This window comes from Eretmochelys imbricata, chromosome 1, assembly GCF_965152235.1.
Source record: "Eretmochelys imbricata isolate rEreImb1 chromosome 1, rEreImb1.hap1, whole genome shotgun sequence".
NCBI classification, from domain to species: domain Eukaryota; kingdom Metazoa; phylum Chordata; order Testudines; family Cheloniidae; genus Eretmochelys; species Eretmochelys imbricata.
In genome coordinates, this window is record NC_135572.1 from 55,425,840 (window position 1) to 55,451,055 (window position 25,216).

Sequence of the window (25,216 nt, forward strand, 5' to 3'; positions counted from 1 at the left end):
CTCATTCTAGAGAAATCCTTGTCACCTCACAAGCCGTAATGAAGACACCCCCTCAAATGGTGCACAGCTCGTTAAAGTGTCTGAGAAGAAAAGCAGAGCCGCAGAAGATCAAGCTCTCACCTGCGAGCGAGTCCACAAGGGATTAGTTACCCAGGTGAGAGAAGAATGTTTACAGAAACAAAGTCTGATGGGTCATGTTCCTCTCTGGAGTAACTCCACTGGTTTCAATTACTTTACTCCAGGGCTGAATTTGGCCCAGCACTTCTAGTTCCTACAGAATCGTCTCTGGGCGTGATTTCTACATGCAACAGCAATAAATGGCACAATTTTCATAGATTCATAGATATTTAGGTCAGAAGGGACCATTATGATCATCTAGTCTGACCTCCTGCACAATGCAGGCCACAGAATTTCACCCACCACTCCTGCGAAAAACCTCTCACCTATGTCTGAGCTATTGAAGTCCTCAAATCGTGGTTTAAAGACTTCAAGGAGCAGAGAATCCTCCAGCAAGTGACTCGTACCCCATGCTCAGAGGAAAGCGAAAAACCTCCAGGGCCTCTTCCAATCTGCCCTGGAGGAAAATTCCTTCCCGACCCCAAATATGGCGATCAGCTAAACCCTGAGCATATGGGCAAGATTCACCAGCCAGATACTACAGAAAATTCTTTCCTGGGTAACTCAGATCCCACCCCATCTAATATCCCATCACAGGCCATTGGGCCTATTTACCATGAATATTTAATTACCAAAACCATGTTATCCCATCATACCATCTCCTCCATAAACTTATTGAGTTTAATCTTAAAGCCAGATAGATCTTTTTCCCCCACTGCTTCCCTTGGAAGGCTATTCCAAAACTTCACTCCTCTGATGGTTAGAAACCTTTGTCTAATTTTCAAAGCCATGTTAAAAAAGAAAAAGAAGTCAAAGCTGGATTGTGAACTCTCCAGGGCAGGGATTGTTTCTTGAGCTGCACCTTTACTGTATCCAGTGTAATGGGGCCCCAATTTTGTTTAGCGTCCCTAGGTACTATGCAATCCATATGTAGCACCCCCTCTATACTCGGTTACTTTCTTTAATGCCAATCTGCTTATAGGTTTTGATGGACGGGTCTGGGTTCTTCTGGATCCCACCACCCACTCAGCAGGGTGTCTCTTCTTTATTTTTTCCTATGAATTTATTTGGCAGTGCTTCCACTCCCTGTTACTCCTTCCTGGCAGGGTCACCAGGGCAGCTTGGAAGAAAAACTCTAACCACAGGGTAATCTCCACTTACTTGCCAGATAGTTGGAGACTCCCAAGAAATAACACAAACACAAACAATATATTCAACACAATAAATATTAAACAGGAGACAAATATACATAACAGGGTAAAACACTATTTTTAGGGTAACCAGTGCCCATGCTGCTAATACCCGTGACTTTCCCCAGCCACAGGACCTGATGTAGCAAATGTAAGATTAGTGTCCCGTTGGTATGCGTACTTTGTTGGGGCCCTTGATGATATCTGACCACAAAATTCTTCTCTGCAGTGGTTTAGCAGTGTGTCTGACTGGGTTCAGTACAGCCCAAAGGACTCACAAGTGGGAGAAGGTGGTAAATCCCTCCACAGTTTTAATATGCAGCAGATTATAAAATCCCCAAACCCTTACTCCCTGGCTTGAGGACACAGTTCAGGGAGTAGGGGGTCCCCAAAACAAATTCCCTGACTAACTAAAAGATGGTGCACTCACAAACTCTATGAATGATCCTCAGGTTCAGAGATGACTCTGGACTCCTCGGTCACTGCAGAGGGGCTGATCTCTGCTGGCAGAGATCCTCATCAGGCTGCTTTGGTCCCAGGATTTCCCCTCACCACAAAGTAGTGCAGGGCTCAAGGTGCAGGTTATACAACTATACTAAAATCCAAACTGTAGTCTCCTAGCCCAGCATCCAGACACACACTCAGCAGGCAGCAGCCCTGAACTAGCAGACAGAGCAGAGCTGACCATGTGGTGCCTGGTCTCACCTAGGGAGCTGGAGGGCTAAGTCAGCCTGGCTGGGGAAGTTTCCCAGCAAAACTCTACAAACTGGGAATCATCAGTGGAGAAGGAAAAGCCCAGCTGAGTGAATCTTGCTTTCAGGTCCCTAGAGGCCAGTTTTCAGGGGGAACCTTGCATGCAGGCCTGGGACTCACCAGCTCTCCACACAGCCAGTCCTGCACTTGCCCTGGCTGGCTCCAGACTGACTCAAAAATGGCTTCTCCCCTTTCCTGAACTCCCTTGGAAGGGCATCTCACACCCTGTTGATTGCTGGGCAGACTCTGAGTTTACCTCGGCTCCCCCTCCCTACCTGGGACAGTGTGCCTCTCCCTGAGCTGCCAGCAGACAGAGCCCCAGGAATCTAGGTCATCTCCTTGGGGGTTACACATATAATAATGTAAGGGAGCCAGTGAGCTTTCAAGCAGCATAGTGAATGCTCCATCTCCTCTTGTTAGCTTAAGAGAGACACCTTAACAATGATTAATTATTATTATTATTAAACATTTATACTGCAGTAGGACCTAGAGGCCAACCAAGTTGAAGCCCTATTGTGCTAGACACTGTACAAACATATGGAAACTTTCTCAGCCTTTAACTCCTTACATTGCCCAGGAATTATATGGTTCACTGGACATTTCTTTCACTTCCTGAAACTCGTTGCTTTAGTACTGCATCAAATTGGCTGTAATTAAAGTGTGAAAATAAAGACAAAACCATTTACAAAGTAAGTGGGTGAGTAGGTGGGAGGGTTGTCAGCTCCTTCTAAGGACATAGGACAAAATGTCATTGCATGTTACTTCAGAAACAATGATCCTTTTTGCCTCTCTCTCTCACTTAGTTGTATTAATTATATTTTTATAACTTATCTTCTCCATCACACTTTATCCATTGCTTCCCTATTGCTGCCAATACATTTAATTACATTTTGCATAATACCTGTTACAGCCCTGGCCATATCCTGCCCTGTGGATGGGCACCAGGCTGCTATATTGGACACAACCTTTGGATCTCATGGGTTTCCACACCCACTGAGTTTGAGCAGTGTCCATGCACCATCTCTGGATTTGGGCTCATATGTACATTTCAGAGCGGCAGACTCCTTGTTGGGTGCCCCCTCCTTTGGGGATGGAATCCCACTGGCCAGCTACCCTAGCCCCCAAACCAATACCGACCCTCCAAGTCTTCCCAGTAGTTTATACACATATCCCTCAGAACCCCACCCTATGGGCACTCAAGGGTTTAGTTTAACTCTTCGGGGACATGTGACAGATAAAGCAAGGAAAACACCGGCTTTGCAAAGGAACTTCTTAAACACAGTCCTTTACCTAAAGCATGAGCTACATGGGGCAGGGCCTGTCTTGTGCTTCTGTGTTTCTCCAGTGCCTAGCACAATAGGGCCCTGATCCATGCTTCGGACTCCTATGTGCGATGGTAACACAAATAATAATACTCTTAGTACAAAGGATAGCAAAAACAACAAACACCTGTATCCTGTTCCTCTGCCCTGAGTGTATGCTCACTCCCTTCTGTGAGTGCTTCGGCCTAGTCTGTGCGTGCGGCAGATAGGTCCCTCTTCCTCCTACAGTCCTTCTGCTTGCTGGCAATTGCTCGGCTGGTGTATGTGGTAGTGAGAGAAAGAGAGTGTCTGGGGAAGAGCCTGCCCTTAAATAAAGTTTCATCCCCCCTCTGTCAGATGAGTCACTCACCATCTTCAAAGCCCTCATTAGGGGGGTGTCACAGCCCTGGCAAAATGCCTCCTGCTGGATGCTCACCAGGCTGAGAGTTTGGACACACAAACTGGGGCCCCATGGGCCTTTAAGCTCCCTTTGAGCCCCAAATAGGCCCCAGTCACAGTGTCTGGCTCCAGCCTTCCTGGAACATTTCCTGGGCACAGATGTTCAGAAGGTACACCTTCTGAAAGGACGGACAGAGTGCCCCGCAGTCTCCCCAGTAGCTTACGCACACCCTTTCCACGGGAGCACACTGGTTTATAGTTCACCTCTTCAGGGACAAATGAAGCAAACAGAGACAGACTTTGCAGGAAGGTTCATAAAAACCAGTCACTCTACACAGCACGAGAGATGTATGCAAAACACCTACATGCCGTTCCCTGCATGAGGCCTCCGTGCTTGAACATTCTTTGGGATTTGGTTCAGTGTCATTTCAGGGCTCTAGGTCCCCTTTGTTGGACTTCACTCCTCCAGGGCACAGCTTCTCCTCCAAAGCAGGGAATCTGACTCTGTGACCCATGCAGTCCCTGTTCTTCAGCTACAGCTGGTCCGGCAATCAAAAAGGTTCCCTCTGCTTAGGAAACTGCCCCTTTGGGTTCCTGTAAAAGTGACTTCTCAGCCTTTAGCCTTGACTAAAGCTTTAAGCTGACCTCATTTAGGTTGACATACAGCCACCGCTGTAATTACTGCAGTGCTTTATGTCCACACTACGCACCCTGTTGGTGGTGCATGGCCTCATCAGGAGTGCTTCCACAACTTAGTAGTGTGGGGCATTGTGGGGCACTGACAATTGGAGCATCCCTCCTCTTCTGGGGCCGACAGACCAAGCTGTCAGCCCTGCATGGGGCTCATAGCTGAAGTTCCCACGCCCTGCAGTGCTCATAGCTGGAGTCCACTCGTCCCAGGGCAGACAATGTGAGTTTCACTGTGAGCCCCGAGCTGTCTGCCCCAGGGCAGGGGGAGATGCAGCAGTGAGCCTGGTGTGGGGCTGACAGCCAACAGGCAATGTAAGTAAAGCAGTGTCTACACAGACATTGCATCACCCTAACTACATCGAGCTAAGCGCTACGCCTCTCACGGAGGTGGAGTTAGTAGATTGGTGTAGTGGGCGACTTACATGAGCGGGATGTTCAATGTGGTAGTGTAGAGTTAGGTTGACGTAAGCTGCCTTCGTGTTTTTAAACCCCTGCTCTGGCATTGCTGTCGCTATTCTCTTCTGGGGATTTTCCACTCCTTAAAGCTCTAGCTCTCTGCAGACAAGCTGGAGAAAACTACTTTCACCTAGGCAGTGGTGCAAGTCGAAATTATTTCTTGCTGGTACTGCACTCGGGGGAGGGACAAAAAGGAGGGCACGTGACTCCTAAAAACGGGAGGGCCCCAGTGCCCCCTGTACTTCCAGGTGTTATTGAGGATCCAGCAGCACCCCAAATTGAAAACTTCTTCAATGAAAGAAGGACAGGAAGGACAATCACCCCACTGTCCCTTAACACACTATCAGTGCCTCTATTATGTCCAAACTAAGCTGCTGCCAACTTGTCTTTATCTAAGTATTGTTCTCCACCAGGCACTAAGAAAGCAAAGATGCTGCGCCATCTGGGTTTGACGGAAAAGAGGCACAGAACTGTGTGTGCCATGTACATCTTGATCGAACTGCAGCCCCAGTTGTTTTATTTTCCTCAGCATGACATGAGGGGTAATCAAAATCAGCCTGGCAGAACATGCATGAGAACTCTCTCTGGACAGATAAGCAATTGATCAAAATCACATTCTCTGATCCCTGGGGGCCAAATCCTGTTCCCATTGAGATCAAAAGGAGTTTTGCTATTGAGTTCAATGGGAACAGGCTTTGACATTTGGAGAGGAGAGAATAAAACCACTCAAGCATGGGTTAACTTTCTTATACCACAGGTATCAAAGCCTGCTGACTCATGTGAGAAAGTCAGCAGACATCTGATCTTTGACCATTGCAAGGGAGAAATCAGCAATCTACAAAGCTAGAACAATCTCTGTACCATATACAACTCATAAGTCCATCTGCAAAGGATCAAGGAAATATGAAGGCTCCAGATTACCTTAAAGTCCTTAGTCCCTTGGTTAGAATGCGCCCATTAGTATATGTTCATAGTCCAGAGGCTGGAGCAGGAAAGAGGGCAGAGCAGGAAAGAGGCAAAATGGATATGTTTCCAGGCCAGGGCCTTTTAGCTTCTGCCAAGTGCCAAGTAAAGGGAAATCTGTTCTTACTGTGAAAGATGGGGTTTGGAGTCACATGAGCAAGTTACGTGTCCATCACTCTCACCCATATTCTAGTTAGAACATTCACAAAAGGTGCATTAAGTGTAGACAGACATTTTCCAGGGTCCATTGTGAGCTAAGTGTTCCTTAACGGGCCATTCAACTTGACTTGTCCCTTCATGTGCTGGCTAAATACCTTGTGGGCATTACTGCAGGAGCAAACACATAGTAAACCTAGCTAATATTCATAACTTCAGATACCAAGCTGAATATACATGCATAGAAACAGCATAATTATAAGTACCAGCTATTTCCCCTACATGACTATTCCCAAAAGAGATCTGAAAAAATCACACCACATACCTGAGACCCTATGTGCCAGCACCGTGCCCCACTGGAGTATTGTTATCTGTTATGTAACAGCAGAGATGGAGCCAGTGACATGACTCCGTTTAGCATAAAAGGGAAAAGTTAATTTTTAGCTGTTCAGGTGTGACTGTACCTTTAGTCAGTGAGGGCATATTAGTTGGCACACATTCAAGTTAATGGCCTTCAGTGTTCTTTTGCTGTTAACTATTTAATGTTCATAAACCTGGTATCTGCTGAGGTGGTTTGAAGCATAACACAGGTTTTTAGGTTTTCAAATTTGTGAACCTCTGTCTCTTTGAGATTTTATTAATTATTATTATTATTATTATTATTATCATTATTTTGCTGGTCATAATGTGGGAGGGTATCCTCTCCGCCCTCTGCTCATGTGTTATGTATGTGTCTTGTAGCACTCTTCTGAACCAGTTGGAAGGATTCTTTTTTTTCAGTAAGTGTGGACTGATTCTTTTTTCTTAGAAGGCATGACATTTTTTCAGGTTCACACTGATTAACACAGAAAACTGGGGCTGCTAAACTTTTTTCAAATTCCATAGAAAATTAAGTTTAGCTATATTTTCCAGTACAGTTATGAAATGGTTGTTTTTATATACAAACATCAACATGCTTAACTACTCACTTTCCCCCCAAATATGTAATATTTCAGTCTGTTTATATGGAATATGAGAGTTGGGTGAGGAGCCATATCAGCAGATTTATGACTTATTAAAAGACAAATTTTAAATAGAACTGTATCCTAAACTGCATTATGGTATTGTACCCAAACATTGCATTTCATTTGGAGATTCAACTTCCTTTATAGGAACAGAACAGACTCCTGAAACTCTTACCACAAAAGCGGTCCATAGACATACAAATATTCCCATTGTTTTCAATGGGCTTGATCAAATGATTAAGGGTTTACAGGATTCGGTTCTAAGTTTGTAAATTGTTCTAGATGAAACTGACAATGCCTGAGCTGTCAGATCAGAGGGAGCGTCTTTCGTATAAAGGTGGGCAGATGTGTGATAAGTCTTAGCCCCATTGCTAAGATGAGGAACATATTTTCAGCAAAGTTCTTGGCAGATTCCTGAGGCAGCTGGTTTAAAGTTGTCAGTGTCTGGATTATAATCTTCACTTGTAGTTCTCTCACCCACAAATCTGGAAAATGAGGCATTTGTTTTCTTTGTTTTGCTACTCCCGTTAGCAAAATACATGTTAGACTAGTTTGGTGGAAAGAAGACTTCTGTGTACACTGGGGACAACACCTGATACCTGTCAGGCTTCTGAACTGGGCTGACATCAGAATCCAAACATCCTCTGGTCAGTGCAAGCAGAGGTATTCCTCTAATGATTTGGACTGGATGTGATGCAGTATGAATGTCATGGATAATTCAGGCCAGTGGAGAGAAACAGAATCAAAAACACTGTTAAACACCATCCGTTTCCCCCACGCACACCCCTCCCCTCTTGAGGACTCCTGACCAATTTAACAGCACAATACAGATGCTAACAATCTTAAACAAAGCCTTTATTTAAATTTGTTAGCATATGCATTGTGCTGTTAAAACCATATAAAGAACGAATGCCCGCCCTAGCCGTGTTCTGCACCTTTAAGGAGCAGACCACAGCCACACCCCCACCCCTGGAGGGGGCGGGGGCTAGCCCCAAGTCTTTCTGGTACCTAATACCCCCTAAAAATTTCTTGTGGGTGCTGCGTACTGGAGAGTACCACCCTACTTGCACTACTGCACCTAGGATGCAGCATGCCTATGGTTCTGTTCAGGGAAGATCTGGTCAGATGTAGATGGGTTAGTCAGAGACGAACACGCAGGTTCCTCGCCCAGGCTCCTTATCACAAGAGAAATGAGGCATGACCACAATAAAGATAATCATCAGTTCTTAACCATACAGACATCATAATCACAAACAGAATTCATAAATTGCACATTGACAGACTCCCAAGATCATCACAGCCCTGGAAACAAACTGGGAGAACCAGTTTGATTTAACCTTGTCCGCCCACCCCCACCCTCTTTTTTTAGCAAGCTCCTTGTTCTCATTGGTGAAAGATATTCAAAGTTGATGGGCCCCTGGAAGGCCTTGTTTCCAATTCACAGTGATGGTCTGTTCCTACCATGACATTGCAGGTCTGCTCCACACTGAAAAATACAGTCATCTAGAGAGAGAGTTCATAAAATTAAACTGGAATGTATACATTTACACAGAGTTCCCCCAAACTATCACAATATCATTTGCTGCATTTTTGTGGTTGTTGTTTTCCAGCAAACAATAATATCTCCAGTTGAAAGTAAAAGACAAATTTTAGAAAGAGATCTGACACTATTGCCAAACTCAAGAGCTCAAAAATTATCAGTCAGAACCCAAAAAATCAGGAGAGTGGCTCAAAAAAAATTAGGAGATTTAAAATAAAAAAGACGATGCTGTGGTGTTTGGTCTGGCGTTTGAGTTTTTAACGTCCCCTGCCCATCCTGTGTGTGACAAGGTAATGGCTTTTATTGAACCAACTTCTGATAAAAGATATTACTTCACCCACCTTGTCTTCCTAATATCCTGGGACCCACATGGTTACAACTACCCTGCATACACATCCTGTGTGGGCCAATTACTGTTGCCTACACTCCTAAATGTATTGTGTAATGTGCTTTTGGCCCCTGCACCAGGCGCTCTCACCCCACATGCCTGTTCCCTATCCTGCAATTAATCCTGTCCCTCCAGCAGAGCCATCCTGTCCATAAGATGGCCCAGGGCAACCGCCATGGGGCCCCATGCTTTGGGAGGCTCTACACTTCGGGACATAGGGTCCAGAGTGGCCCAGGAGGGCTAGCGGGGGGCCTGGTGCCGGCAGCAGCGAGTGACCAAGCCCCAGCCAGCCTGCCCCACCGGCTCCTGGTGTCGCTCAGGCAAGGAGGCAGAGGCCAGAAAGAGACGGGGCGGGGATTTGGGGGAAAGGATGGAACGGGGGGAGGGTGGGTTTCCCGGGCCCCACACCCCCCCTAGGGGCAGCCCTGCCCTCCAGTTTCCCCCATCTGTTCAACCCACACAGCCCCATCTTCACTTCTGCTCCCCCTGGGGTTCTAACCTCCCCTCCCCCTAGCCTCACAGGTGAAGTGGGGAGGGATGCCACCCTGAGCTGCTGGACTCTTTAGCTCCAGCTTAGTGTTGCTAGCCTCAGGAATTTGTGACCAACTGGGCTAGTTTTGAAAGGCATCAGGTGACTTGTTGGGCAATAAATTAGTTTCTTGGGGCAAAAGTTGGGCAATTTGACTGCTCCTCAGTCCCATCTCTTTGCTGCCACCTGGTGGCCTTTCAAATGAGAAGTCAGCCAGACACATGCACAGCTGGACCAAATCTGCCTCCCCCCAAAGCCAGCAGAAGCCATGCAGAGCATACTTTTGGGGAGGGTGTTGTCATAAATATAAAGCAAAGGGTAACCACCTTTCTGTATATAGTGCTATAAAATCCCTCCTGGCCAGAGGCAAAACCCTTTCACCTGTAAAGGGTTAAGAAGCTGAGATAACCTTGCTGGCACCTGACCAAAATGACCAATGAGGAGACAAGATACTTTCAAATCTGGGGCGGGGCGGGGTGGGAAACAAAGGGTGAGTCTGTGTGTGTGATGCTTTTGCCAGGAACAGATCAGGAATGCAGCCTCAAAACTCCTGTTAATAAGTAATCTAGCTAGAAATGCATTAGATTTCCTTTTGTTTAATGGCTGGTAAAATAAGCCGTGCTGGATGGAATGTATATTCCTGTTTTTGTGTCTTTTTGTAACTTAAGGTTTTGCCTGGAGGGATTCTCTATGTTTTGAATCTGATTACCCTGTAAGGTATTTACCACCCTGATTTTACAGAGGTGATTCTTTTACCTTTCCTTTAATTAATATTCTTCTTTTAAGAACCTGATTGCTTTTTTCATTGCCCTTAAGATCCAAGGGTTTGGGTCTGTGTTCACCTGTACCAGTTGGTGAGGATTCTTATCAAGCCTTCCCCAGGAAAGGGGGTGTAGGGCTTGGGGGGATATTTTTTGGGGGGAAGCCATCTCCAAGTGGGCTCTTTCCCTGGTCTTTGTTAACACGCTTGTTGGTGGCAGCATAGGGTTCAAGGACAAGGCAAAGTTTGTACCTTGGGGAAGTTTTTAACCTAAGCTGGTTGGAATAAGCTTAGGGTGTCTTTCATGCAGCTCCCCACATCTGTGCCCTAGAGTTCAGAGTGGGGAAGGGACCTTGACAGGTATAAAAGTAGGTTCATGCTTCATGTGTTGCACGTTCCTGAAGCAGACACCGAACAAGTAAGTGTCCCAGAAAATATTTTTTTTTCTGATTTTACTGAAAATAATGCTGTTCATTAGAAACAATATCTGCAGTCTTTTATGTTTGAAGGTGCTTGGGGCAACACTGTGAAAGGGGCAGGAGTGCCTTTCTGCGGCGGCGTGGCAATTCGGAGGCAGCTTTTCTTTGCAGGCCGTGCCGCCACAGCAATTTGGCAGCAGCTTTACTCTTCTGGCTGCTGCGGCGGCAATTTGGCGGCAGCTTCTGTCTTCAGACGTCCTGCTTAGGGCAGCAAAAACGGTAGAGCCGGCCCTGAAACCTATTAAAACATAACAGTAATAATAATTGCTCCCTGCTGTCTATTGAGAAACCCTGATGGGGATCAGAAGTATGTCCCTTGGAAGATGACTAAGCAGCTGGTGTTTTTCTTTTCCCTGAAAGCGTCGCTGTATTTCCTTTTGGGCAGTCAGAGATTGAGTTTGTTTTACAGTTTCCCGCCCAGTTTCTTTGGGAGAAAGCATCTGAAATTATTACATATTTTAAAGGTGCTGTTAATAGTGGGAACCCCCCAAAAGCATGAAGTACCTAAACTATGCACATCACTTTGCTTGTGTGGGTATCGGAGTGGAGCAGCAGTTGAGAGTCACTTGCTGTTTAAGAGACGACTATTCTAAATGCGCTAAAACCCACATGTTGGCTCACATGATCTTAACCTTTACTGTGCATCATGGGCAGAGCTAGTGGAAGTGAGGAACTGCTGAGAGAGCAGAACTATGATGGGGGAAATTGGGCACCTTCCCCGCCATGTCATCCAGATGTTACACCCCTTCCTCAGGGTGAATTTTGCAGCAGCCTTGGACTGTTATGCCAGAGTTTCAACCATTTGCCACTAAAGATGAAATTTAAAATCTGAAAGGGGAATTTACTAGTTACATGAACATGCCTAACCCTGACAACATGAAACTGGATATGTTAGTTTTTTGGAACAGTCATCAACACACTTTCCACTTCAGCAAAGTGGCACAGCAAGCTTTGAGTGTATCCTCTCAATCTACTGACACAGAGTGCATATTTTCAAAGTTGGACTACCTCCAAGACAGCAAGAGACTCAATGTGAATGAGGATACTTCAAAAAAAAAAAAAAAAATTGTGAGCATATGCAAACCACAATTTCAGGAAAAACTACTAGTTCTGAGACAAAAAATACCTTAGTACAAAAAAAAAGTTTCAATTATACTGTAGTAAAATGTGTAGATTATGGAAGTTTTTTGGGAGTTCTTTTTCCCCCCAATGTTTCTAATTTTTTTTTAAACTTGATTTCATCCTGGTTTTAATGTTTGGAAAATAAAATAAAAAAATTCTGGGAATGTGTGTGTTTAACAAATAAAAACTGAAAACATGGAACTAAATACACCGCACTGTTGCTTGCAGTAACAAAATCAAGGTTACTGAAGTTCCTTATCTATGATTCCATTATTCTCTGGTAAAATAGTCACAAATCAGTAATTGATGTGGGAAAGAGTATGGGAAGCAAATTGACATTGGCTCTTCTGTGAACTGCTAACTTTGCTTAAAAGGTAACATTTGACTTGCACTTGGATGCCTGACCCAAGGCACTCTAGTGCTTTATAGAATTCATCTCAAGAGAGTTGAAATATCTGCTGTATCTTTGGAAAACAGAAATCTAACTGAGGTGGTCCACATTTTAATACAGCTGGGTCAGAAACAGTCTCCCTACATGGGGAGTGAAGTGGGTAGCTAAACCACAGCCAAATTTTCTATGTATTGTGTAAAAGTATCATATCTGCTGCCTAATATTTGTTGTAAAGCACAATAATAGAGATTTGATGGGCAAACTCAACGACATAATATACCAGGGCCAAGTTCGGATTTGATGGAAACAGGGACAGCCACTGCACTGTCTTCGATGGAGTTGCACCCACTTACACTAGATCCAAATTTGACCAATTGCCTTAATGTTCTTGGACATGGACTACATATCCTGGCCCCAAAATGGTGCAGGCTCTATGTCTGACAGTATGGATCCTCACTGGCACACAATGCTTACCTTCCAAGATATTAAATTGAAACGAGAAACCTTATCTGTTACCTTATCTTCCTCCTCCTGAAAACTAACAAAGTGCTAGACAATAATAGTTGTGCAGTAGCTTTGGAGAAAAGACAGCTGAACCCACAAGATGACCTCAAAGGAAAATGAGGCTGCTCAGCACACTGTAGGATTACGCCCAAGCTGAAGAAAACAGTGAAGAGACATCTCCTCTCCCAGCTTCAGTATCAAAGCATGCATGCAGCAACTGTTCGGTCTTGCTTTGGAAGATTTTCATTCACCGATAAGTTATATCTCAGACATTTGAAAACAGCTGTGTCACTCTTATCGCTGTTGACAGTTACATGCAGTTTAACGTATTATAGAATCAAATAATGTATTTAAATACTGGTCTGATTCAGACATATTCAGCAGGATATTTGCTGTAGTATCGCACTGTTGGTTTTTAAGTAACTACATTATATTCAGCACAAAATTCTACATTATACCACAGAATCTCTCACTTCCATTAATCTAAGATAAAACTTCAGGAAATTTTTTTGTAAAAAATTGTTTATTCAAGTGTTTTATAAACTACTAGGCAAAGAGTCACGAAAGCCTTTGTGCCATGAGTGTAAACTTATTTTAAAAAATTGTGTTAAAAACTAATACAGGAATTCCCATTAAGGTTTTAAAAAAGTTTGTTCACACATTGAAAGAAAATACATTAGCAACGTCTTCCAGCAGAATCCATCTTTAAAAAAGTAAAACTCTAGGTGCAGAACTGTTCTACAGTGTATCTTCTACAGTTTATTTTAAAGTCACATGATTGCATATCATCATCTCTACTGCCTTTTAGAACTTGATCAAGAGTTTTTCTTAAACAGATGATATTCAATGGTGTGTTACACACTGCCACAGGTACTACAATTATTATGAGTGCACACGCTGCATTTTACTTACAAAGCAAGATCTTTCCATATGCTGTGTCATACCATTCCTAGCCAATGCAGTTAATTCAGTTATTTACCTTTAAAATCATGTAAGTTTTCCAAGGAAAAATGCTAAAAATCCATAGCCCAAATTCTGCACTCACTCACACACTTGCTAGTCCATGGAATATAACCAAGTTTTGGTTACATGAGTGTGACAGTAATATTTGGTCCATGACTGTAAACATTCACAAAAGCCTACGGCAAACAGTGATGGATAGGTAGTCTATGTGCAATACAATTACTTCCATTAACATAGGGGGATGTTAAAGAGCATATCCTGGAGGCAAAATGAAAGGCTTGTTTGCATTTCTGTAAAGAAGTGTTCCTCGCTAGCTAAAGTTTACTCAATTAAAAGTAACTAGTTCCTATCCCAGAATGGAGTACAGCATCATTGTCTGGCTTCCTTTTGTTCTGACTCAGATAGAGGAGTATTCAGTTCATCAGCAGGTCCACAACAATATTTCATATGGCATTTTAAGAATCTGATCTAGTCTCCCCTTGACATACTACTGATGCTAATAAAGAGTTACTCATGCATATGAAGGAGAGAATAAATCCCAAGAGCCATACACGGACCTTGATCTGCGCACACAACTCTTACTGATGGTAACCAGAGATGTGTATCTACACTAAGGATTGTCTACAGCTTTAAGTGTCTAATTTCAATCTAGATGTTCTTTCTACATTACCACATATACCATACACATTTGAGAAGAATGATGGGTGAAAAATACCACACACTATTTAGAATACCATTTTCCCCATACCGTTTCGCTGCAAATCGTTCTATTTACACAGGAAGTCTGTGTTTAAAGGGCCTGGTCCTATGAGGAAACAAACATCCAACTCCCTAGCTACAGAGGAAGTTGAGGACGTTCAGTACATCACAGGATCACATCCTAAATTGTTTCAAAGCAAGTAATCATGGATTTGTTTGTAATCTGACACAAGAACAGTTTCCCAGAATCTCTTCACTCTCTTGTCTTCCTTCTCTGTCCCAATTTCTGGGCCAGATCATGTCCCCATTGAAGTCAATGTGTATTTTGCCATCGACTTAATGGCAACAGGACCAGGCTCTGTCAAGCCACCACTGCAGTCTTCAAATATGTCTTGCTTGTCAAGAAAAAGACGATATTTATTGCCATCCACTCTGGGGTAGACTTGTCTGCAGTGAAAACGGTGTTCCTGGTGCAGAGGGATAGCTAGCAAAACCATCAGGCTGAGCTGGATAGTTCTCTAGAGCTGAAGCTGAATGTGCCTTCAAGAAAGAGAAAGCAAGCAAGTTAGGAAGGAACTTTAAAAAAAAAAAAAAAAAAGCCATGCGGAGAACTATTTCTGTTCATGCTACAGAACTCTTAACAAGAGAAGTTTCAGAATAGCGTGTTGGGTGTGCTGCGGAGGAGGGAGACAGGGGCAGGAAGTATATCTAAGTTTAGGCGGTTCTTTAATTACATAGCAATTTCCCCCTGAAACAGAGAATCATAGAAATGAAGAGCAGAAAAGGACTTCAGAAGGTCATCTAGTTCAGTCCCCAGCACTCAGGCAGGTCCAGATAAACCTGACAGGTGTTTAAATAAACTGTTCTTAAAAACCTCCAATGATGGGGATTCTACAACCTCCCTTGGAAGCCTATTTCAGAGCTTAACAAAGCATATCATTAGAAAGTTTTTCCTAATCTAAATCTTCCTTGCTGCAGATTAAGCCATTGCTGTTCTACCTTCAGAGGACATGGAGAACAATTGAACCCCATCCTCTTTATAACAACTCTTAACATAATTTGAAGACTTTTCAGGTCCCCCTCTCAGTCTTCTTTTCTCAAGACTTAATATACAGATATTTTTCTTTTTTAGCCTTTCCTCAGAGGTCAGGTCCTTTTACCACTTTTCTTGATCTCTCCTAGACTCTCTTCAGTTTGTCCCTATCTTTCCTGCAGTGTGATACCCAGAACTGGACACAGTAGTCCAGCTAAGGCCTCATCAGTGCCAAATACAGTGGGACAATTGCCTCCTGTGTCTGACATAAGATATTCCTGTTAATAAACCCTAGAATGATATTAGCCCTTTTTGCAACTGAATCACATTGTTGATTCGTATTCAGTTTGGGATCCACTGTAATCCATAGATGCTTTTGTGCAGCACTACTGCCTGGCCAGTTATTTCCCATTTTGGAGTTGTGCATCTGACTTTTTTTCTTCCTAAGTGTAGTACTTTGCACTTGTCTTTATCTTCTTGTTGATTTCAAGTCAATTTGTCAAGATTATTTTGAATTCTAATGTTGTCTTCCAAAGTCCTTGCCACCTCTACCGCAAATTTTATAAGCACACTCTCCACTCCATTATCCAAGTCATTAATGAAAATATTGACTAGTGCCAGATGCAGGACAGACCCCTGTGGGCCTGCCCCCCAGATATTTCTTCCAAATGTGACAGCAAACCATTGAGAACTACTTCTATGAGTACAGTCTTTTACCCAGTTTTGCACCCACCTTACAGTAATTTCATCTAGACTGCATTTCCCTAGTTTGGTTATAAGAATGTCACGTGAGACTGTATGAAAAGCTTTAGTAAAATTAAGATACTATGTGTACCACTTCCCCCATCCACTAGGCCAATAACCCCGTCAAAGAAGGAAATTAGGTTGGTTTGGAATAATATGTTCTTGACAAATTCATGCTGACTATTCCTTACAACCTATTATCCTCTAGGTGCTTAAAAAATGATTGTTTAATAATTTGTTCCAGTATCTTTCTATGTATCCAAGTTAAGCTGACTGGTCTATAATTTCCCCAGGTCCTCTTTGTTGTATATCTATGCTACAGCCACTACAGAACGCTAGGAAAGCGGTTTGATTCACAGAGACGGTAAAGAGGGGTGGTTTTCCAGATGGCTTCATTTGAGACTGAGGTTTTAAGAAGAGTTTCACTAATTTTCTAACATTAAGCCTTCCTTCACAACCTTATTGTATTTTTTACTAAGATCTATATTTAAATTATAATTTCAGTGATCAAAGCATGCAAACAAGAACAATGTCTTCCATTAGTACAATATATATGGGTATAATTTTAAAATCCTGTAGGTAATTTTTTGTTCCCTTATCATTTTCCAGCTGTAGATCTTAAAGACTTTACAAAGAAAATGGTTTCTCCGTCTGTAAAAACCAATGAAGCACAGATTAAGTGATTTGCCTAAAATCACAAAATTAGCGTGAACCCAGGTCTCCCGACCATGTGGTCAGTGCACTATCAAGATACTACAAATTTTACACGTCAGATCTGTCCCCTTTCCTCCTCCCCACTTTTACAATGCCACCCATAAGAAAGGTTTTAACGTATCTATAGCCTTTAGAGAAAGTCAGCTGAAGCGCCACTGATGACAGTCCAGTCCCGCAAGAGCAACAGCTATCTTCAGACAACCGAATGTTGGATTATCAGAGTGTACTGTATCAGCCTCGTAGCCAATTCTTTAATGTAAGCTATGCTTTCTAAAAGCAAAGATTTGATATTGAACAATTAATGCTCAGTGGGGCCTTAAGGCAGTACAATATCAAGAAATACGCAGCTTACCTGTAGTAGTGCTGATTGCGCTGCTGCACTATGCTGCAATTCCTGCAGGGAAGACTGTGCGGCACTTTGGGAAAATCCAGGTATACCAGGAAGAGATAAGAGTCCAGGGAAAACTGTATTTCCTGGGGTTTGCAGCCCAGAAGTCAGGCTGAAATAACCAAGACATGGCAGTGATTAGGAACACTTTCAACAATATTTTATCCTAGATTTCTTATCTCGCTAACAGCACCAGGGTTTCTAAACTTCAATTAACTAAGTTTCCCAAACAGCACACCTAAGCTGCATCCACACAATGTTTGCATGTATAAGCCAGGACACTGGTACACACATGCAACTTGAGCATGCAAGCCAGTATCTCGTGTGCAGTTACTGCTTGTGCATGAATATTCTGTAGGTGAAAATGTAGTGTTGGATATTTTTCTTGACACAGAAAAGGCTAGGATATTGTCTGCTATTACCTGAGTATGTAAATTGATACATATTTTAGACCCATTCTTGCAAAATCCTAGCATGTTGTAGGAGGTGCCAAGTACCCTCAACATAGAGCTGAAGACACTCATCACCTTGCAGGATTGGACCTTATAGAAACTGGAATCCTGGACACTAGTTGCAAAATATAGACTGGCCTCCTCATTTAAATTCTAAAGACAGATGGAAATCTACTGCTGAAGTAACCATTTAAAATATTAAAAGTACTTTATAACTATGCCTGGAAATACCATCTATGTCTAAAGTAAATCAATGTTTTGCTGAGAAAGAAATGGTTTTGACCTCCTTCAGAAACAGAAACATACCCAGCCTGTGCAACAAGTGCAGAGTTGAAGTTTGAGCTAAAGGCCGAGGCAAACCCTGGCAGGACCGGAGCCGGAGATGGGGCTGTGGCAGCTGCCGGCAGCGGTGCAACTGCTGCTACTGCAGAAGATGCCTGGAGGCCAGGGAAAGAAGGGAGAGCTGGAGTGACAGTGGGTGTGTTAGAGACAGGGAAACCAGGGAAGGATGGGTTTGATGATCCCAGAGGCCCCTGGGTGACAGAAAATAGGGAGGGGACGGCACTGGACAAGTTAAGCGGAAAGGGTGAAGCAGAGACTGTTGCTGAAGCAGTGAGTCCTGAGAGAACAGCGGCTGTAGAATTCACATGAGAAGCAGACACAGATGAAGCAGTTGTAGATGGAGTGGCTAACAAAGACCCTGGGACAGTGACCGGTGGTGTAAGTGCTGGGTTACCAGTAAAAGCAAAGTTACTGGTCAGAGACGTGAAGGGAGGAAGTCCATTAAATACTGGGGCAACTGGAGCAGAGGAAGCATGTGGGGCAAGGGAAATAGAGGCAAGAGAAGTGGAGCTGTTTAAGGGAGCACTCAAAGAGGAGAGACCTGATAATGCTGGATTAAGGGAACTAGGTAAACTGACTGGCACTGAAGTTGCAGAGGTATATGCACGCCCAAGCGCTGACAATCCTAGCGTGCCATGAGATGGGCCAGCCGAATGAGAAGGGCCTTTGAAGGCTGAGAGAGTAGGGCTCATGGGTTCAGTTTTGACCAGAACTGGAATACCTGTGGCAACTGGGGCTGATGAAATCTGCTGCTCAGGATTAGTAGGGCTTGCACCATGCAAAAGCGCAACGGAGGCGCCACAGCTGACTGGTATAATAGATTGTGAAGTGGTTAATGGTGACTGCGTTGGCAATGTCGGGGGAGTGGGACTAGGATTGGCTACAGAGGGAGATGGAAGACCCGGGAAAATGGCCAGGCCTGGCGTGGAAGAACGTTGTGGTGTAGGTGTGACAGACGGAGTATAACATTTGTTTACAGAGGAGGCAGGAGGCTCAGAGCTTTGATTAGCAAGAGCAGATAAAGAGGCAAGCTCACTCGTCACAGCAGAAGGTAAAGCATTGATTAATGAGGTATCATTTGATGTCAGAAATCCCTTTAACACAGACAGAATTGGATTAGGCAAGCTAAGTGGGCCAGAGATGCTAGTGGCAGGAGAGCTAGCAATTGCAGAGGGAATGGGACTAGATATCCCTTGAGGAGTGGGGGTCAAGGACAAAGGGAGGCCAGCAAAAACTGATGACAATGGAGTAGGATTATTAACTGAAGCAATTGAAGAGGTTGCAGAAAAAGGGAGGCCAGCAAATGGTGCAGAAGCAGATGCAAAAGCTTCATTAGAGGCAGGTGTGGCACATGGTGTGGAAGAACCTTGTGGAGCTGGCGTAGCAGCAGGGATAGAAGCCAGTCCAGAGAAAACTGCAGGAATAGGGATGGAGGTTGCACTATGAACAGATGTGACAGGAACACCAGGCAATGAAAGGGATTTGATGACAGATGGAGTCGGGGTTGATGGCTGAGATGTATGGATGGAAGAGGAGACCTGCCCTGGGAAAACAGGAAGCACAGGGGTAGACATGCTCATCCCAGAGATGACTGCAGTGGCAGGTGCTAATGGATGGCTTATCGCCTTGACAGGGGATGGGGTAGGAACTGGAGTAGCAGCAGGTGTTGAAGGATTAGAACCATGAGGAGTAAAGAGCTGATTCGCTTGTGCAGAAAAAGCTGCAAAGAAACAAAACTGGTAAGAATACTTGAAACCCACAGAAATGTTTCAGTTCAACACAAATGCATCTTATATAATTATAAAATATGATACACAAGCAGTAACATACATGTTTGTATATACACAATCTACATGGAAGGCTATGAAGATAAAATATAGAGGTATCTACATATAAGTGATATATGCCATGCAGTATGCAGAAAGTAGACTACATGTATCTATGTGTCTCCCTTCAATAATTATCTATTACACGCACGAGCAATTACGTCTAACCCATTCTATGGCATTTACAACTTCTTCATGAGCTAGTGCAAGAGAGTTTAAATCTTCAAATTTGTTCCCAGAGATCTCTCTATGTAAGACAGGTAAACAGCAAATTTCTGCCCCTAACATCTAGCAGCACCCATAATAGGATGAGCATTCAGCACTGGTACCATTTCTGCTCTCCACATGAGCTCTATATGAGGGTCTACACTAATTCTAGAACAGATAGAATGCCAGGATTTTACAGAAGTTTGTTGGAATCCAGTCCACAACTGCAGAGTACATAATTTTAGAAGAAGTTTGGTTATTTTATTTTATTGGTAGGTAGGCTTAATTCTTTCACTGTTTTTGATTCTGTATATCACAATCTGGACAGTAGAGGAAGCGCACTATGAGATTCATGTGTGCTACAGGTGTACTAGCTAACACTGAAACCTGCCCATAAAAACAAAGTCTTTAAAAACAGTTTGTTCCAACTGAGGATCAAATGTCCCATCTTCAAGTACCAATGCACTACAGTTAAAACCACAAAGTTCAGCTTATATCAACCCTACAAAGCAAACAAAGAGGGATGCTCTCTGGAGGAAAGCAGGAAGGCACACTACCAGGTTAAATGAGAGAGAGGACACTAAGTTTAGGTCTGAAAGTTGGTGTCTCAGAGCTTATTATGGGTCTTGAAACTCTTACTAAATGTGAGTAGCCCCTTCACCTTCAATGTGGGCATTTCCATGAGTAAGAACTGTTTGACCTCAACACCCCAAAATTTGTGCTAAACTGTGTTTTAACTAATTTGGAGTGCTATGTAAATACTACATAAGGATTGAGCCCTTTAATTCTAGTCACTTCCATAGCATTTTTATAACACCTTGCTCTCCCTATAAATGCTATTGTGTTCTTTGTTCCCATTACTTTTAATTTAATTCTCTTGCTCCATTGTGGGTGAGAAATAAGGCATGTTGTAATCACTTTTATATTTTGTTTAGAAATTAACATTTTCTGTTTAACCATGAACAGAACACTGATCTAGGAGGCAAAACTTACGGCTTCTTTAACTCCAAGTTATACCCTAAATTTACCTGTGCCCCCTTTATAACCTTAAGTTCTCCACCAGTGAAAACTCAGCCTTAAGATCTTAGGATACTGTTTAAACTGATATATGCAAATACTCTTAATATTTTGAAACTTAAACATCTTAGATATTTGCAAACAAAATGCAAAAAGTCTCACTTCTGTCCTCTTCTACAAAAAACCAGGATCTGTGCTCCACGTCCTGGACTCTCTTTCTACAACCTCCTCCTGAACTCCAAATTGAAGAATTAACTAGGCCTGTCAAGCGATCAAAAAAATTAATCGTATTTTATCACACTGTTAAACGATAATAGAATACCATTTATTTAAATATTTTGGATGTTTTCTACATTTTCAAATATATTAATTTCAATTACAACACAGAATACAAAGTGTACAGTGCTCACTTTATATCTATTATACGTAATTGCACTGTAAAAAACAAAAGAAACAGTATTTTTCAATTCACCTAATACAAGTACTGTAGTGCAATCTCTTTATCATGAAAGTTGAACTTACAAATGTAGAATTATGTTAAAAAAAACTGCATTCAAAAATAAAATAATGTAAAAGTTTAGAGCCTGCAAGTCCACTCAGTCCTACTTCTTGTTCAGCCAATCACTCAGACAAAAAAGTTTGTTTACATTTGCAGGAGATAATGCTGCCCGCTTCTTGTTTACAATGTCAGTTGAAAGTGAGAACAGGTGTTCTCCCAGCACTGTTGTAGCTGGCATCACAAGATATTTACGTGCCAGATGCGCTAAAGATTCATATGTCCCTTCATGCATTCTAGGGGACATGTGTCCGTGCTAATGATCGGTTCTGCTCACTTACAATCAGAAGCAGTGCGGACCGACACATGTTCATTTTCATTATCTGAGTCAGATGCCACCAGCAGAAGGTAGATTTTCTTTTTTGGTGGTTTGGGTTCTGTAGTTTCCACACTGGAGTGTTGCTCTTTTAAGAGTTCTGAAAGCATGCTCCATACCTCATCCCTCTCTGATTTTGGAAGGTACTTCAGATTCTTAAACCTTGGGTCCAGTGCTGTATCTATCTTTAGAAATCTCATGTTGGTACCTTCTTTGCATTTTGTGAGATCTGCAGTGAAAGTGTTCTTAAAATGAACATCATGTGCTGGTCATCATCCGAAACTACTATAACATGAAATATATGGCAGAATGCGAGTAAAACGGAGCAGAGGACATATAATTCTCCCCCAAGGAGTTCGGTCACAAATTTAATTAATGCATTATTTTTTTAATGAGCGTCATCAGCATGGAAGCATGTCCTCCGGAATGGTGGTCGAAGCATGAAGGGGCATACGAACGTTTAACATATCTGGCAAGTAAATACCTTGCAATGCTGGCTACACAAGTGCCATGCAAATGCCTGTTCTCACTTTCCGGTGACACTGTAAATAAGAAGAGGGCAGCGTTATCTCCTGTAAATGTAAACAGACTTGTCTGTCTTAGCGATTGGCTGAACAAGAAGTAGGACTGAGCGGACTTGTAGGCTCTGAAGTTTTACATTGTTTTGTTTTTGAATGGTTATGTAACCCCCCCCCCAAAATCTACATATGTAAATTGCACTTTCACAACAATGAGATTGAACTACAGTACTTGTATGAGGTGAACTGAAAAGTACTATTTCTTTTGTTTATCATTTTTACAGTGCAAATATTTATAATAAAGAATAATATACACTTTAATTTCAATTACAACACAGAATACAATCTATATGAAAATGTAAAAAATATCCACAATAATTAATAAATTTCAATTGGTATTCTACTGTTTAACAGTGCAATTAATCGTGATTAATTTTTTTAATTGCAATTAATTTGTCTGAGTTAATCGCGTGAGTTAACTGCAATTAATCAACAGCCCTAGAATTAACTAATAACCACAGTTCTTGGCTCTGACCCATCAAAGTTGGTATCAGAGAAATCTAGATTCAAGAGAGCCAAGGACTGTTATTGGTACTCTGCTTTTTGATGAGGATGTTGTCCTTTTAATTGTATTGATTTACTTGTGTATCTATCATAAGCGTATAACAAAGCGTATCTTTAAGTAGCAAAATTCCTGAGCAACTACACCTGGGTACAGGGGATGGAGACAAAACAGAGAGAAAACATTCTCCCATAATTTTTAATGTTAGCTCCTTTAACATGGCCATTTTACTTTGTTTTGGTTACTTGCTTATGTGCATAACAGAAGACAAATTCAGCTTGAAAAAAGTTCAGGTTATTTTGTTTTTAGCTTCTGACACATAATAGGAATGGCACAAGTAGCAACTATGAAACCTTCCCCACATACTGGATTTAAACAAGTTACAATCTGTGCACATATTGTGCTATCAGCAAAATGTGGCGGTTGTGCATTCAAATCTCCCACTGTGACTTACATACACAAAAATGCTACTTGATCAGGCCCCAAATTAGGCAAAAAGCAATTTTTTCAGCAACTGAAAAACAGTGGCTAGTAATGAATTTCAGTGCACTACATTTCTAAGAGTATTTTGTCTTTGTTGTTTGCTATATTATCTGGACAAATATGCACACAAATTAAAAATACAAAGTACGAATGTTCATTCAGATTAAGTTAAAAATCTTGAGGTTTAAAAATAATTTATAACTTTCTGAAAGGAATGTTAAATTACATCAAAATACAGCAGATTTTCCCTGAAGAGCTGCTGCACTTTACCTTGATTTTGGGAAGGTTTTGCCTGATTGGAAAGGTCTTCGTTTTCTAGGTAGAGAACAACAGTTATTTAAGGGCAGAACAACTTCAGAAATAAGTTATCCATTCTCACATTTAAAAAAATGCTTTTATGCCAGCATTTATACAGAAACACATGCTTTACCTGATCCCACTTGATTAGGAGTATATGGTGGAGGAGCTGGTAAGCTTGGTGCTAGGACACTGGCCATTGGAACTAGACCGGCGTTGTTGTAAGCACCTAAAAATATGCAAAGACCACACATATGCGTCAAACAAAAGTCAATAAATACAAACAAATGGTTTAAGAGTGGACTAGTCTGTATCATTCTGTTACAAGGATACTTTCAAGGCTCTAAAATAAAAACAGTGTCAACGGGAGACTGAGATAAATGGATTTCTTGCTCTCTGAAGCAATCTGGGAGAGCAAAATTCTTGCCCCTTTCCATTCCATGCTATCTTGGGAAAAGAGATGGGAGCAAGGAAGTGATAATAGTAGCATGACAAATGGGAATGAGGATATGGAGGTAGATATTACCATATCTGAGGTAGAAGCGAAACTCAAACAGCTTAATGGGACTAAATCGGGGGGGCCCGTATAATCTTCATCCAAGAATATTAAAGGAATTGACACATGAAATCGCAAGCCCATTAGCAAGAATTTTTAATGAATCTGTAAACTCAGGGGTTGTATTGTATGACTGGAGAGTTGCTAACATAGTTCCTATTTTTAAGAAAGGAAAAAAATGTGATCTGGGTAACTACAGGCCTGTTAGTTTGACATCTGTAGCATGCAAGGTCTTGGAAAAAATTTTGAAGGAGAAGGTAGTTAAGGACATTGAGGTCAATGGTAAATGGGACAAAATACAACTTGGTTTTACAAAAGGTAGATCGTGCCAAACCAACCTGATCTCCTTCTTTGAGAAAGTAACAGATTTTTAGACAAAGGAAACACAGTGGATCTAATTTACCTCAATTTCAGTAAGGCGTTTGAAACGGTGCCACACTGGGAATTATTAATTAAATTGGAAAAGATGGGGATCAATATGAAAATTGATAGGTGGATAAGGAATTGGTTAAAGCAGAGACTACAGCAGGTAGTACTCATCTGGAGTACTGTGTCCAGTTTTGGGCCCCACACTACAAGAAGGATGTGGATAAATTGGAGAGAGTCCAGCGAAGGGCAACAAAAATGATTAGGGGTCTAGAACACATGACTTATGAGGAGAGGCTGAGGGAGCTGGGATTGTTTAGCCTGCAGAAGAGAAGAACGAGGGGGGATTTGATAGCTGCTTTCAACTACCTGAAAGGGGGTTCCAAAGAGGATGGCTCTAGACTGTTCTCAATGGTAGCAGATGACAGAACGAGG

At 42.4% G+C, this 25,216-nt stretch overlaps 1 protein-coding gene across 2 annotated transcripts in view; it reads right to left on the reverse strand.

Moving 5' to 3' along the window:
* Positions 1 to 13,246: 13,246 nt before the first annotated feature.
* PROSER1 (proline and serine rich 1) overlaps positions 13,247 to 25,216 on the reverse strand; it is a 32,091-nt gene continuing 20,121 nt past the window's right edge. For both annotated transcript variants that reach the window (XM_077810665.1, XM_077810674.1), the window contains 5 exons: positions 23,993 to 24,088; positions 23,833 to 23,877; positions 18,042 to 19,797; positions 17,248 to 17,395; positions 13,247 to 14,944 (listed from right to left, as the gene is read on the reverse strand). In XM_077810665.1, the coding sequence (XP_077666791.1) occupies positions 14,822 to 14,944; positions 17,248 to 17,395; positions 18,042 to 19,797; positions 23,833 to 23,877; positions 23,993 to 24,088 (2,168 nt within the window). In that variant the 3' untranslated portion in view covers positions 13,247 to 14,821. The remainder of the gene's footprint in view (positions 14,945 to 17,247; positions 17,396 to 18,041; positions 19,798 to 23,832; positions 23,878 to 23,992; positions 24,089 to 25,216) is intronic.